We start from the raw sequence: 12,406 nt of genomic DNA, 5'->3' as shown, positions 1-12,406 counted from the left end.
ATGCTCAGCCACTGAGCCACCCAGACTTCCCAGTAATCTGCTTTTTTAATTTAAAAAGTGTCATTAACTGCCGGGGAAAGTAATTTGTCCTTAGTATTTTATAACGAATAGGTTTTAGAGCAGGGTTTACAAGATGTAGTTAAGTTATTCCCATCATTTCTAAGACAATCTTTTGAGACATGTAATAGAAACAGCACACTAGAACAGCAGTAGCTATAAATAATTCACAGATGAAAGAAAAAACAAATGGTCCTTTTACATAAAGGCATATAAAAATATGAATGAGAACTTTTTTTCGTTCTTGGATTGGCAAGGATGAGCAACTCTCTTGTCTGGTGCTTGTGAGCACTTAAACTTGTATTTCATTTTGGAGGATTAGTTTGGTGATACCTGTTAACAGTTAAATATTTTGATCCATCAGTTAAATTTTAAGGAATTGCATCCAACAGAAATATACAAATGCACTAAAATTTTACTATAATATTAAGCTGGTGGAACTTCCCCAAATATTAATCAATGGGAAATAGGTTAAGAAAATTACAGTACAGTCACACATGAAACCATTACATGGCTGTAAAAAAGAATGAGATTAATTTCCATGTAATGATATGAAAAGATACTCATGGTCTATCAAGTGAGAAAAGATCTAGGAGTGGGACATTAATAACTTTTTAAAAAATTTTTATTTATTTATGATAGTCACAGAGAGAGAGAGAGAGAGGCAGAGACACAGGCAGAGGGAGAAGCAGGCTCCATGCACCGGGAGCCCGATGTGGGATTCGATCCCGGGTCTCCAGGATCGCGCCCTGGGCCAAAGGCAGGCGCCAAACCGCTGCGCCACCCAGGGATCCTGGGACATTAATAACTTAATGGCATTAACTCTGATAATGTTTGAAGCCCCCCCCCCCCCACCATTTTCTAGAAGTGTAAAACCTGTATTAGAAGTATGAACTTTTTTAATTTATACATTTTTTAAATGACAAAATGAAACTATGTGAATGGAAGAGTACACATTGTGTTGTTCCATTAGGTAAAATTAGAGTAGAATTTGCTAAAAAGTTCCAGCATGTAAAGTGAAGCACTTGCGTGCTCTTGGCCATTTTAGACACTAACCATCTGGCACAACCATATTGCTCTTGCCACTCATTGCTAACTTAATGTAAAAAAAAAAAAAAAAAAAATCATTTGACTTTACTAGTGCCCAGAATTGCTGGAAGAGAAAGACTGACACTGTGAGCTGTGTCATCTGAAAGGTACCTTACAAGGGCTTTCAATTCTTCTCTTTTTGTTCATTACTAAACATAGATTTTAGTGAATTTGGACATTCTCTGGCCCTGTGTTTTTTGTTTTTTTTTTTAAGATTTTATTTATTCATGAGAGACACCGAGGCAGAGGGAGACGCAGGCTCCAGGCAGGGAGCCCGATGTGGGACTTGATCCCGGGACTCGGGGATCACACCCTGAGCTGAAGGCAGAGGCTCAACCACTGAGCCACCCAGGCTGCCCTGGCCCTTTGGTCTTTAAGCACAGGGAATAGGGTTCCAGAGTCGAGAGTAGGACCTTGGCTACCAAATTCAGTGAGAGGCAATAACAAGGACCATTGTATTCTAGAACATGAAGGCTAGAGGATACTACTTATAGTACAAGAAATAAATGAAACCCTTTCACAAGAAAAACTGGAAAGCAGTAACTTCAAATAACACATACTTATTTTTCATTTAATGTAAATGATTTGCTCTTTGACCACATTGTATGCTAGAAAGAGACAATCAGGAGACTAGGTTTTCAGTTTTGGATCCAATACCAGTAGTTGACTTAGGCATCATCCCAACAAGACTTAGACCTTCAGATAAGTCTAGCTTCCAGTATCTTACAGTTTCCCAGATTGCTTTAGTTTTGAGTCATCAGCCTATTATGGTGGAGATCTGGGAATTTTTAAGGCAATGGAGCTTGTCTTTGTCTTAAGAATGTAGACAGTTGGAAGAGCAGGTGTAACTTAATTCCTCTCTCTGCTGTTTGTTAACCTGCACTTCCCACCACCTCTGGCTCTTTTCATAGGGGATTGAGAAGAGAGTCACTCCGAGTACGGAAGTTGAGCATACATCATAGATGCATGTGTAGGGGGTGGGGAGCAAACTCAGAGCAAGGGAAGCAGAAATAGAATCAAGGGGCACGGAAGTTGGCAGGGTGAATGGCAGTGGAAGCACAAGCATTGGTCTTAGGCCAGACGAATCTTCCTCCTGTTTGGAGGAGATAACTGGGGAAAGCTGTGGTTTGTTTTTTCTTCATCAGTTGGATGAGCCAAATTCTTGGCTTTGAGAAACTGTCATCTAGAAGAGAGTTGCTGGGGACTAAGGAGAAAGAGAAGAGGTAGAGGTAGATAACTGGAATAAAATGTTGAGGGTTTGGAATAGACTTAATGGGGGGAGGAAATGAGTGAGGAGTAAAAGGATAGCCCAGAATTACAGGCCCGTTTCAGGTTGAAAATAATGTCTGATTTTTATTCAAAACAGGTCTCCAAAGAACTGGTACTAAGGGCAGTTTGCAATTTGTGTAATACAACTGGATTAATTTTTTCTGTTTTTGTTCTGGCCATTATTCCCATGTAATCTAAATCACTGATGTTTTAGTGTATTGAGGAACTCCGCTTGCCCGGTAGTGGAAGAAGAGGGTAGTTCTGGTTCGGCCCAGGACCCCTTGTGTGTTGTGACAGACTTGGCTCTCACCCGCCCCAATTTTTAATTAAACTAATTATTCTGTGGCTCAGAAGATGTACTAGTGGTTTTGAGGGCCCAGAATCCTGGAGTTATATTTAATCCGCTACAATATTTTCTTGGTTTATAAGAGAAAAAATAACTTGGTTAATATGGGCATATCTGCATCATTTAGCTTAAAATCAACCTTAAAGGTTAGGTGGTCATTAAGGCATTTATTTACAGCACAACTTTTTCAGACTGTCAAAATTGAGAAATTATTAAAAACACGGTAAAGCAACTTAAAAGTAAAAGGATACATTATTTTTGTACATCTTAGGGTTTCTTTTTAAAGGGTGTTTTTCCAATGAAGAGGGTTTTCTTCCTATGACGAATATTCTTCACAGTTGATGGATGCTAGTTTCTTTTTTAAGTATAATAATATGGATCATTGGCCATAAAGAACAGTTTGGCTTATCATCTACCCTTGAGTTTACTAAATGTAGTGAAAGGTCCGTCAGAAATGCTGGGCATGCATGTTTGAGAATGGTCTGTCTTGCTTAGTAAAGTCTCTTCTGGGGAGCATCAGGGGTGTGCTCAGCCCTATTTGGGAAACTATCTTTCTTTCAATGGGCATAAGCTCTCCATGGTTGGTTTTTACATAGTGTGCATAAAATTAAGAGAGAATACCTAAAAGATAAAAAGCTATACTATAAAGGCTCAAAGAACTGGTATGTAGGTGAAAGGTTGACAGACTTAAACTTTTCTTGTTCTCTCTCCAGAAAACAGAGAATATGTATCACAGCAAGAGTTTCATGGGGTGTAAGAAAGCGTACTAGAATACGTGCTGGAGTACTGACATGCATCAAAATGTAGTAGGATCTATGAATTCAGTTTGTAATTATAATTTTGTCAAGTTTGTTATTTATATTTTAGCATAAAAAGTCTAATTATACTAAGTCTCAAGGGATAGTCCCCAAACCTCGCTTAACTGATATTTTCATAGGGAATTTTATTCTGATAATAATCCAGCTCTGGGACTATTTTTTTACACAAAGAATATTGAAAGAGGTCAGAGGTTCATTGGCCAAAAAGTATTATTAAGTACTGTGAAGCACTAATGTCATTGATACAGATGTAAAGAAATAGAATTCCCCTATGAAAATGAGAGCTTCTATACGAAAATGAAGCATTTGGGGTTTATTACGAATATAATTTTAACTTGCTGGTTCATTCCACTATATTCTGAATGGAAAAACAAAAGCAAAACTCTCTCTTTAAACTGTTTTAAGATTAATTATTTGAGGATTAAAATTTAACTGGCGCTTCTTAGATACTTTTGTATTTAATTGTATAAGGGATCTGTTATATATTTGACCAGTTTACATGACTTTGTAGCCTAACATTTCAAAATGCCAGCTTTCATATTAATATGAAGATATTTTAAAGGCACTCAAATGAGCAGTTTTAAACTTTGAGTCACAAGCCTTTTGGCAGGGGTATAATCCCTCTGAGAGTCTGAAGAGCCATGGGCCCTCTTCTCAGGAAAATCTGTATGTAATTTTGCCACTAGTTTCAGGGGGTTCTTAGAGTCCCTAGAAATCCATCTCTGGGTCATTTGAAAACCTCACCTCAGGGTACCTCATTGATGTGGGAAACTTCTACTTACATACATTTGTAGGCAGAGACATTAAATCTTTTTGGAGAGTTCTCTAAAATCTATCTTGAGGATTATTTAAAAAATAATATCCTTGGTCTCAAAGGCATAGTCTTTGGAATTTTTTTTTAAGCTAAGCAAACCGTTAAACACCTCCATTGCTACTTAAAATACCAAATGGGTGACTACTTTTCCACTTTTTCTTGGCAAAGATTTTCCTTTAGGATCTGTAGAAGAGTTTATGGTCACCTGAGGATGTAATGATTTTCATTAAGGGATTAAATTCCTTTACTTCATGTAATAAAATCCTGACATACTTGAAGACTGGCAGGAGGTAGTAGTATTCTAATTGAATTTTCAGTTAACTCAGTATTGACCAGATGATTTTACACTGAAAATCTTTTCATACTCAAGATGAATTGGAACTAAGCTCTGTTTATAAGTTAAATGTTCAGCCATACACCAAAGAACGAAAACAAAAATGTAAGCTTCCATTTTCCTTACTGTGCACTAAACATTCTAGGAATCTGATTGTGTCTGTCAGTTTGTACACTGTGTAAGAATATATGCATTTCTTTTGTAGCCACGTCATGAATATTTTAATGTCCCTGTGTACTAAATGACTACTCGTCGTGTATGCAGAATTTCACAGAGGAAATAGAGAGCTGATATACTTATGAAAGAAAATATCCTCAGCTTGGTGACTATCTTGTACAATAGATCATTTCAGAACCAGTACCTTTACGATTGTAATTGTTTTTCCCGTCCTCATTTTTCTTTCTGTTTTATTTTCATTCTGTATATGATCTTGATGTAGTTTATTCCTGCTCACAGCTGGTATAATTTCTTCTTGAAATATGACCTATGAATGTTTTGAGTAGTTCATCTTAAAGACATACATGTCATCATTTATGAACCATCTATGATTAAAATCTTGTAAGAAAAATTTAGCAATCGTTAAAGTGTTCACCAAAGAAAATATAGCGGAAACGCCACGGCAAAATAAGCAGTGCCATGCCATGATATATAATGTGGCTTGGTCTTCAGATGTTCGGGGGAGAAAAGAAATTCTATTCAGTGTGACTGTTTTACAGCCTCTGTGAGCTACCGTATTCTAATGTATCACATAAAAGTGTACTTGGAAGTAATTTGAGAGAGTAAAATCTGTACTGTTACATAATATTTAAGGGTAAAAGAGTCACAGTTCTTAAGTTTGTGATGCCACATTTATTGATCACATTTGTGCTATACAGTATTGAACAGTCCCTTTAAGACACATCAGAGAAAGCGTCAGAAGTGTCTTCTGCAATATATATTGTTCAGTAGGAAGTAACCTTTTCAAAATGTTAATACTGAGTCCTAAGACTCAGTTTAAATACTAATATTTTACTATAGTTTTATAATATCTATTAAGTCTCCATTTAAATACTTAATGCTTTGTTAACTATGGTAGTATACTCTAAATATTAAGACTTTTAATATGACATGCAACTTATTTTATTATAAAAGGAAAAGTACCAAATAATTCAGCGTTTCTATCTAGAGAGTTTAAAGCCTGATTACAGAAGCTATCTTAAGGCCTCGATAAGCAAATTCCGAAGTCACTCGAGCAGGTTCACTGCTGACGGAAGACCTATGAAAATGTAGACTAGGCAGGGACGCAGAGCAGTTCTTTCGGGTCCCCGGGTCCTGCAGTACGTGGCAAGCACCTGGATGGGTTAGCAAATGAGAAACTTGGCATTCGCCCTTGAAAGCATTGGGAAACACGGGTCTTTCATTTCCATTTTTGTCCTCTGTCCCTCCCCCACCCTGCAATATGTCATTCATCTGGTTTTACTGCTGAATATGCACTGTCTCATGCCTGTTTGCTTTGGATGCGGTGTGCTGAGCTGTAACAAGATGTTGCTTCTTTTATTCTTTGTATACAGCTGCTTGCTTAAAATTCGTAGATTCTGAAATTGCTTTTCTTGCACGTCTAAAATAAAAGTATTGCATGTACTTTGTCTCATGTGAATGACTTTTTTCTTCTTCATCCCTTTTGACAAATAATCTATTTTATATTTTGGTTTTTCCAGGTAATTTTATTAGGTCATGTTTAAAAAACCCTAAAGTGGTTAATCTGGCAAATTTTCTTAAGTGTACAGTTCAGTACTGTTAAGCATATTCACAGTGTTGTGCAGCTGCTGTCCAGAAATTCCTCCTGTGAAACTGAAACTGTACCCATTAAACAATTCTCCATTCCCCCTCCCCTCAGCCCTTTGTAACCACCATTCTACTCTCTTTCTATGAATGTGACTACTTTAGATAATGGTTTTTCCAGGTAATTTTGAGCTACAAGTTCAGTGTCAACATGGGAAAATTACATTTGATACTATGAACACAATTTGCAAAAAAAACAAAACAAAACAAAACAAAAAACTAATGTACTGTTTGTAGAGTACTCCAGAAATAAAATGTGCAGGTGGTTCCTTTAAACCAGGCCTTTTAGAAAGGACATATTTTAAATGCATATTTGGTAAGTAACATGGTTCTCTTCATGAGATGCCATATAGGATTGCAGGCAGTGAGCACGGGGAAATCCGACCAGCTCCACAGAACGGAATGGGAGGCATTTTTACACGGATAAGCGAAGAACGCTAACTGTATAGAATCCAGTGTAGGCATCTATTAATAAATGCATTGAAGGCTGAATAGTGTTTTTAAGAACTATTAACAGTACAGTTGACCCATGAACAATGAGGGGTTTAGAAGCACTGACCCCCCACAGTTGAAAATCCACATACAACATTTATCTCCCCCCAAACTTAATAGCCTACTGTTAACTGGAACCCTTACCAATAACCTAAACAACACATCTTTTGTACATGTATTATATACTTTATTCTTACAGTAAAGTAAGCTAGAGAAAAAATGTTAAAATCATAAGGAAAATATGGTAAAAAGTCTGCATATAAATGGACCTGCACAGTTCAAATCCGGCTTTGTTCAATGGTCAAATGCAAATGATTATATTGTTTCCTTTATTTAAGATGTATGTGATTCAGATTTCAATATATTTCATGTTTAAAGCTAAACATGATACAGAGACTGGCTACATTGTTCTTAGGGATGTTGCATCTTTTTCATTAGACTTTAAAAATTCTGAGACATGCAAATAAAATAGGAGAAGGCACCTTCATGTGCACATCACCCAGCTTCAACACCCATCAACTCAAAATTCATGGTACTGTGCTTTTTGCGTCATCCATTCCACCCCCCCACCCCATTTTGGCTCAGGGTTTGAAAGCATGTCCTGTACGTCATTTCATCCCTAATGCTTCAGTATGTATCACCAAGAGACGGAAGTACCACACCCTCCAAAATTAACAGTAACTCCTAATATCTTGTTCCTGGTTTAATTTTTCCTAATTACCTGAAAATTGCATTTCTATAATCGGTTTGTTTGAACCGGATTCCCAATAAGGGTTAACACTGTATCTGGCTGACGTCTCTTTAAGTCATTTCATCTTTAACAACTCTTTTTTCCTTGCCTTTTTTTTTTTTTTTTTTTTTTAACAGAGTCACTCATGCTGTAGAATGTCCTTCATCCTGTATTTGGTGGATCGTAATCCTGTGGCAATGTTTAACTTGTTTGCCTGTCCCCCATATATATTTTGATAAAGCCTGGTTAGGCTAAGGTTTGATGGGGGTGGGGCGGCAAGGGCAAGAATACTTCATAAAAAAACCTTTTTGTCACCAAAGCCGATTTTTACCCATTTTTCACTAACCTACTAAAAGGTCATCATGTGAACTTTATCCGGAGAGCTGGTTTATAATACTTTATTTAGTACTGAATGCTAAATACCTTCCTGTAGGGTAGGTCTCAATCATGTAATGTTATCAGTTAACATTTTTTGAGCACTTTCTAGAAGTAAGGCACTAAGCCTTCTCTCCCTTAAATGTCTACGTATGAAGGTAAGTACTGTGATCCTTGTTTTCCAAATAAGGAAACAGGCTAGAGTTTAATTTATTTACGATTACTCCATATAATGCTTTACATACAACTAAATCTAATGTATGGATTTATGGTTTAATATTTTTCTTTTCCTTGTTTTGTGCTGTACCACAATTAGGATGCAAAAGTAAGTTACTTTATTATTGGATACTAAAAATTGCATTTTCTCCATTAAATTGTCATATGCCTTTTAATGACAAAATTGTTGCAAGAAATACCTGAATTTGACCTGGTCCTCTTTTGTGATGTGCAAAATCAGCCACTCTGGAAAATTTTCAAATAATTTTTTCTAGATATGCCTGCTTTGTTTTGTCTTCCTTTAACATTTAAAAATGAGTTATTGCTTGCCCCCCACTGAAGCCACTGGTTGCCACGGGGTGGGTGTGGGGGAACGGGCTGCGAAGGTGAGTTTCTGAAGCCCTGCTGCTAGGGAGAGTAAAGTAAAAAACTGAGTAAAAATGCAGAGGAAGACATTTCTATAAATACATGTGACCAAAAAAAAAAAAAAAAAAAGGAAACCATAGAAAACCAACTTATGTGAAGATTCAGAAGAAGAACTCGGGGTTTTTCCTACTTTTTATTTAGGGGAGACTGAATTTTAACACTAAGGTAATTACCTTTCCTGTAGCTAATTCGATAGCAATGATTTCCTAAATTGCCAGTGGGTTTGCCTGCTTTTTGTATGACAGCAGTGGTGCCCAGCACACTGGTAGGTAATCAGTAGGTATTTAATGCATGCTGAAAATATCCTTCTGTAGTCTTTGAGCTTTGGGGCACAAAACCCTAAATAACCACTGCTCTCAACATCAGAATGTGCCCACATGACCTGCTGCTTGCACTGGTCTCTAAACTTGCACATCCTTCCGTGTCAATTTCCCATTCTCAAGCCTCCCCGGATCTGCTTACCAGAGTCTCACATTTTCCCTCCACAGGAAGCTGAAACCCCACGTAGTGTTCTTGAAGAAATTGGACTGACATAACTCTCCTCCCTTGTTGATGACTTCTTGTGGCATTTCACACACTGTAGATGGTCACTGCCTTCATGTCCATGTTAGCTAATGGTATAAGATGACGTCTTGTCAGTATTACTGTTTTGCTAAAGCTGCTTCATTCAGGCCTACACAAATTTTTTTTTTTAAGGGAACTTTGGTTAATCAAGGGATAAGGAACTTAAATACAAATTAGAATGATGCAGAAAAAGAAAGGTACCTTTTCTGGATATTTTAAAGTTTATAGAATCTGTTTCTCTCAATCTGATCATGTATCTATGAGAATAACACACAATCAGGCAATATACATTAATTAATCACCGTCTTTGGCAAAGGCAACTGTTAAATTAGAATATGAAACCTGGTTTTATGAAACCAAAGACTAGCGTGTAGCATTTCAGTATATATGAGAATAAAGGGAATTGATACATATCAAATGAATTAAAATTTAACTGTTGAGACTTTAAGAAAAAAAAAAAAAAGAACCAAATTTATACCAAAGATCCTTATTGGAAACTACAAACTTAAAAGGGAGTACACAAATGACTAAATTGAAATGATGTGTTTTACACTAAAATTATTTCTCCGGCATTCCAAACCGGGGACAAGGAACAGAGGTTGTTTAATAGTGAGCATGTTATGTTTAAAGCTAAGAAACATTCAACTCGAGACAGATTTTTTTGTGGTCATAACCATTTAGTGACTTAAATGGTTTTTTGATGCCCCCCAAGTAAAAAGGAAACACTGACCTACCAGAATTATTCATAACAGTATCTTATGGAAAATGTGTTCTCTTCACAAAGTGTTGCCTAAGTCATTGTTTAAAGCACGAATATTACTCCTTGGGGTGCTTTTGCTTCCCTCCACTTGTAAGTGCTGCAAACTTTAGGGCAGCTTCCTTCCCTTCCATGGCACTGCCTAGTTAGCAGAAATCTTAAAAAGCAGACACCACCTTTCATGTAAAATTGAGAGTTGAATGAGGTAAAATGGCATTAGTGGGCTCTATGTTTTCTTAAAGCTATACAATTGTTTCAGTGTCACTTTTATACATACTTTAATGTATGTAAACGTATCTTCATGATTTATACTTTCATTTGTATCTGCTGGGCTGGATTAAGCTTTGTTGTGATTGTGACCAGTACATATTCAGGCCATGTTAGCACTGTCTTATCACATCACCAATTAGTTGTAATAAATGTTCAATGTACACCACTGTAGTGTGTTTTTATCTTTCTCTTTACAAAAGTCTGTCAAACTATGGGGAGCTGCTGAAAGAGTTTTAAAGTTTTTTCAGTAAAATGTTGAAAATTCACCTCCATTTGAAGGTGGTTGCTAAAAGCACACACGAGATAAATGATGGAAGATGTAAGGAGTTTTCATGTACTTTGAGCTCACTGAGAAATAATGTGGCTTCCACGCTGAGAGCTTATCTACACATTTATTTTCAATCAATAAATGCCGCTTTTAAAACCTTGATGCAGTTGACGTTTCTACTTTCTGAAATAGCAACTCTGATTATTCCAGGTAATCAAAGGCATTGCAAATCAACCAGCTCCCCAACCCACGCCTTCCCCCCCCCCCCCCCCCGCACCTGGCACCTGGAGGTGCTCACCAAGTGAACCGGTATCTGCAAACTACCGCCTAATATAAGCAGCAACTCAACTGGTCATGATAGTTAAGGGACCTCCTAATAACTGCAGATGGGAAATGCTACATATTAAAGCGAGGATAATAAAGAACAAGGCATCAACTACCATCAAGCTTCTAGTCTGATAAAAAATACTTGCAGACCTGGACAGTCTCCAACACTCAGCTGGCTTATTCACTGAAAACAGGCCTGATGGGCGTCTGCTGGCACTGTAGAGCTGGAATTTTAAAATCATAAATAGTAATCAGGTTATAAGTTTAAGAAACATTAATAACTTTAAGTTCAAGATGGACATTTATCAGGATAATGAACCAGTCAAGTAGTTTAAAACTGTTCTCTGCCTTCCCTCCACACCACAGCACCCATGAACACTGGAGGGAAGAGACCCCATTATCTCATAATTACCTTGAGCACAAGCTGGTGTTTGTCCTATTTTGTCCTCCACGACCTATGAAGGCTATTCCACTTGGAATACCACCTTTAATTACGTATATCTTGGCTGTATTTAGGAAAGTAATGGAAAATACTGGATACCATGTTATTCAGCATTAGTGAGTCCAGTAGGTAATTACAGAAAATTTTCAAACATTTTTAGGGTAAAGCTGGCATTTGAAGTTGAACAAATCAATTTTTAAAGTAAAGTGATTTCTGGACCATACTTCCTTTTACAGACTATATACTAAAGAACTCTCATTTTCAACAGATAACCACTCACTCAGAAATCCCAATCTTGAAATTTCTTTCCCTGTCAGCTTCAGTACTTTGTGCATCCTTAAGCCCTTACTTCCAAATCCCAAGTCACCAAATGCCATATACTCTGAAAATCCAGATGTCCAGTATGTCATTAGGTTATGAAGAAAATTAAAAATGTATGAGAGCATCTTTTTTTATGATCTGAAATCTAAGAATAATTTTTACCTTAAGTCCTTTTTTCTTCAAACAGAAGTTTCTCTGACCACTTTTTTAAAATGAGAATTGCTTTAACACCAGGCAAATTCAGTAGCAATGACCCTAATTTTCCTGAAAATGACAAAAATAAGACTTACCTCTATATAAACAGCTCCCCAACACACTAAAAAAAAAAAAAAAAAAAAAAAAAAAAAAGATGACGCCCCTAATGGAAAACCTCCAGCTGAGAAGGGGCTGTGAATATGAGACAGGATGGAGAGAAAATAAACCGACTTTACCCTTTCAGTGCTTTAAAACAATCTTTAAAAAAAAAAAAAAAACTATTCTTGGCACTACCATGCCAAGTTTTAGTTTTTAGTTTTTTTTTTTAAGATTTTATTTATTTATTCATGAGAGAGAGAGAGGCAAGAGACACAGGCAGAGGGAGAAGCAGGCTCCATGCAGGGAGCCCGACATGGGACTCAATCCCGGGACTCCAGGATCAGGCCCTGGGCTGAAGGCGGCGCTAAACCGCTGA

The 12,406-nt window shown here is 37.0% G+C and overlaps 1 protein-coding gene across 5 annotated transcripts in view; it reads left to right on the top strand.

Moving 5' to 3' along the window:
- AP1S2 (adaptor related protein complex 1 subunit sigma 2) overlaps positions 1-10,808 on the top strand; it is a 30,192-nt gene extending 19,384 nt beyond the window's left edge. For 3 of the 5 annotated variants that reach the window (XR_011998185.1, XM_072743692.1, XM_072743694.1), the window contains one exon: positions 9,276-10,808. Coding sequence is in view for 3 of the 5 variants with exons in the window: in XM_072743692.1 (XP_072599793.1) it covers positions 9,276-9,323 (48 nt within the window). In the remaining 2 variants the exon portion in view is untranslated. Of the gene's footprint in view, positions 1-3,474; positions 6,348-9,275 lie in introns of those variants that run through there. The other 2 variants (XM_072743691.1, XM_072743693.1) reach the window with 2 other exon arrangements.
- Positions 10,809-12,406: the final 1,598 nt, after the last annotated feature.

The sequence above is a fragment of the Vulpes vulpes genome, chromosome X (assembly GCF_048418805.1).
Source record: "Vulpes vulpes isolate BD-2025 chromosome X, VulVul3, whole genome shotgun sequence".
NCBI classification, from domain to species: Eukaryota; Metazoa; Chordata; class Mammalia; order Carnivora; family Canidae; genus Vulpes; species Vulpes vulpes.
This window is presented reverse-complemented; position numbering and strand designations above follow the sequence as displayed.